This window comes from Buceros rhinoceros, unplaced genomic scaffold (assembly GCF_000710305.1).
Source record: "Buceros rhinoceros silvestris isolate BGI_N320 unplaced genomic scaffold, ASM71030v1 scaffold8520, whole genome shotgun sequence".
NCBI classification, from domain to species: domain Eukaryota; kingdom Metazoa; phylum Chordata; class Aves; order Bucerotiformes; family Bucerotidae; genus Buceros; species Buceros rhinoceros.
Window position 1 is genome coordinate 68,605 of NW_010391275.1, and position 3,341 is coordinate 71,945.

The 3,341-nt window shown below is 41.6% G+C and overlaps 1 protein-coding gene across 2 annotated transcripts in view; it reads right to left on the reverse strand.

The window, feature by feature from the left end:
- The window catches only part of LMOD2 (leiomodin 2 (cardiac)), a 6,489-nt gene extending 5,718 nt beyond the window's left edge, over positions 1-771 (reverse strand). Inside the window, exon 1 of one of the 2 annotated variants that reach the window (XM_010140962.1) lies at positions 442-771. In XM_010140962.1, coding sequence (XP_010139264.1) covers positions 442-714 — 273 coding nt within the window. In that variant the 5' untranslated portion in view covers positions 715-771. The remainder of the gene's footprint in view (positions 1-441) is intronic. The other variant, XM_010140969.1, reaches the window with a different exon arrangement.
- Positions 772-3,341: the final 2,570 nt, after the last annotated feature.

The window sequence follows — 3,341 nt, forward strand, 5'->3', positions numbered from 1 at the left end:
CCAGCGAGCATGAAGCCTGGTGGCCACTTACTCAACTTCTGACATAATGAGTTCAAAATTATCTTCCTGACATGCTTCTCAGCAGTCAATACTGATTTTTTGGAAGGAAAGGGAAAAACACTTTTTATAGCTTATAAACAAAATCAAATGTTATCCAAAAGTCCTCATCACTACCCGGCAATGCCCTTTAAAATTTCTCCTATTTTAATCACTAATGGTAGTTTTTCTTCTCTTCCCAGCGGAGCATTTAAGGCACCTCCAGAGAAAGCAGAATCTTCCTGAGCTAATATGTAGTGCTTTAGCAGGCACAGAAGTATGGCTAGCAGTGTTCTTAAAAATGCTACGAAAGACTGAAGGAAAATGAAAAAAGTCAGCGAGATCACGCCAGGGAAGAACAAACACAAGTATTTCTAGGAAACAGCAAATGCCTCAGCGTCTTACCTTGTCGCACGCACCCAATCGCTCTTTTTCTAAGAGTTTCTTGGTCTCCCTCTCCCAGTAGGCCATCAGCGCTTCCCGACTGAAAGTCCCTGTTGGTGTTTTTTCTGTCAGACTCTTCTGCCGTTGTCCCACTGGAAGGTTACGATCGGGCTCTATGTCCTCCAGCTCCCGCTCCAGCTCCTTCAGCTCCTCTTCAGTGAGAGAAGCAAGGAGCTCATCTTCATCAATGTCTTCATATTTACTGAGCTCTCTTCTGTAGCCAAAGGTAGACATGGTCCCACTTGGTCAGGCTGGTACAAACCCGAAGTGACTAGGCATTCAAGAAGGCTGAAGCAAGGAAGCTGTGTCTCGTTTGGTCAGCAACTGTTTTCCTGCGTAGCTGAGGCACCCTTTTAAGAGTAATCATCACAGGCTTACGACAATGCATGAAGGGATGAAAGCATGCTCCGTTTTAAGCATCAGACGTCAGCTAGACATCTGAACAGCAAGAATGTCCCAACACTAGTGTTTGCAGGTCCCTTAAAGAGGGGGATTATTGACATACTGGCCATGGCCATATTTAGAGCAGGCGGCTAGAGGGAGAATACCAGCCTTGCAGGTGGGGGAGGGGGGTGCAGCAGCAAATAAAACACATTTACACCGATTTTGTGTCCAAACTGCAGTAGAGAAAGAACACTGAAAATCCATTTAAACCTGAGCTGCTGCAGGGGCTGCAAATAAAACACACTTGCCATTGTTCAGCAGAGCTCCTCTCCTTTTCACGATTTTTGAGCAGAACCACGCTGTTACCCTGCCAAGGTATTTGCAGCAGGTCAGCACTGATGGGACGGCAGCCTGTGTCAGCACCCACGGAGAACACTGCTCCCACAATGTCACACCTCGCCTGTACCAATCCACAAAACTGGATTGTTTATTTATTCCCCCTTTTTTTTCTGAGGGTGATCGGAGGGAGAATCAGCTTGATGTGTCCATTTGGAGCTCCTTTTCCTCCTGCAGAGTATTATGCTTTGCTGGAGGAGTGAGCTGAGTCCCCCGAGCTTTAGGGGGAACCAGCCTTGGGTGGGCAGCGGAGCTCTGTCTTTATCACTTCTGACAGCCCCTAGCGAATGAAGGCCTCTAGTGGCTATTCCAGTTAATGGCCACTGCTCGCTATCGCTGACTGATGTGCAGCTGGAGTGCGCCCTTCAATTCTTTATTCAAAACGTTTTACCTACATTATCATGTCCGCTAACAAATGATATATTATTCTGATATTATTTCTATAGACAGGTATCTTCAAATGTAAAAAACTATGGAATGGAAGGTTGAACTTCATACTGTTTTATTCTTTTCTCTATTAGCAGAGAAGGACGGTGAACTAACAATGTTTTCTGAAATGCACTGGCCAGCCATATCTGCAAACCGACATTGCGAGAGAGAGGGAGAGGAAGAGAGAAAGACAGAGAAAAGGTTGGTTTTGGTACAGAGACCAATATCATCTCTTTTTGGTTAGTATGGATTGGACACCTGAGCTGATGGAAGGATGTTTAGCCAAATTTCTCACTTAGTTTTATTACTATGCGCATTGCTTTACTGCCAAGAGAGAGAGGAGATTGAGCATGATTTTCATAAATGGACTTGATAAAGAAATTGTATTTTTCCTCTGATTATTTTCTATATGAATTTCATGCAGTGAACTGCTTGTTCAAGAAGTGGGATGAAAGCTTGCAAGCTTAGTCTTCCCTAACACATGAAATACATCAATACAGCAGACTAAAGAATACTGTTCATCTTAAAATAAAACAAGTACATTGTACAAGTGCAAGTACATTGACCATATCTTTGCATAAAGTAAAAAAGGAGGAAGATGCAAACCAGCTTGGCTTATGGAGCTAAGAGTGTTACCTTGAAGATATAAGATACTGTGATGGGTCACCTGTGCCTAGACAACCCAGAGGGTCAGTAGAAGTTCTATTCAGTCTTTCAGCTCCACTTGCAGAAATGATGCTTAGGCCAAATTCTGTAAAATAGGAAACAGTAGGAAAAAAAAAGAAGTGCCCCTTTTCTTTTAACTTTGCATTGTGAATACTGGCACGGCATTAACGAAATGTGTATAACAGAACTCCAAGCAGTTTTACTCGTTATGCCTAGGAACATGGTTCACATTGCTGTCATTGGAGATAGCCAGAGAAGCAGCACAATAAAATCGTCTTCCCTGGGCACATTTCTGCAGACAGCACTTTTGTTGCAGACATATTTAATGGAGTTTGTTAGAAAATTTGCACTGGACAGATTTTCTGTTTGAAAAGGGTGATATTGAAACTGAAATGCTTTTAGAAATGTGCTATATTTTATTACTACAATGTCGACAGGCACAACATTGATATGTACAGTATTAGAAACAAAACCATGCTGTTAAAAATGAAATCTATTCAAATATCCTCTTTCCCAAAAAATTTTGAGCTTTCTGCTTTCCTTTTTTCCCTCGGATACAAAAAAATTTCTAAGTCTCTGAATTTTCCTGGGCTGAGAGTCCATAATACAAAGTATGAACATACAGATACCAAACTCTTTTATTTAAAGTATTATTCTATGTATAACTCAAATTTTCCAAATTCAAGGGAACTTCAAAAAGCAATATGCATTACTCATTTGTAAAATAATATTCCAAAGGAAGATTTAGTTCAGTCCTTGGGAGCAACAAGAATGTTACCTCAATGCTACTTCTCGCGGAGGCATTAGTCAACGTTGGGCCAGTGGTGATGTTTTTCTATATATAAAATTTCAGTGATGTCCATTCCAGCCATGAGATAAGAGAATAGACAGATGTTACTAAAAAGGGACAAGGTATTTTATCGTAAATATCTTCCCTGAAGCTGGGGTCAAATTGGCACAGTTAGGTGAGGTTATGAGAGTTCGGG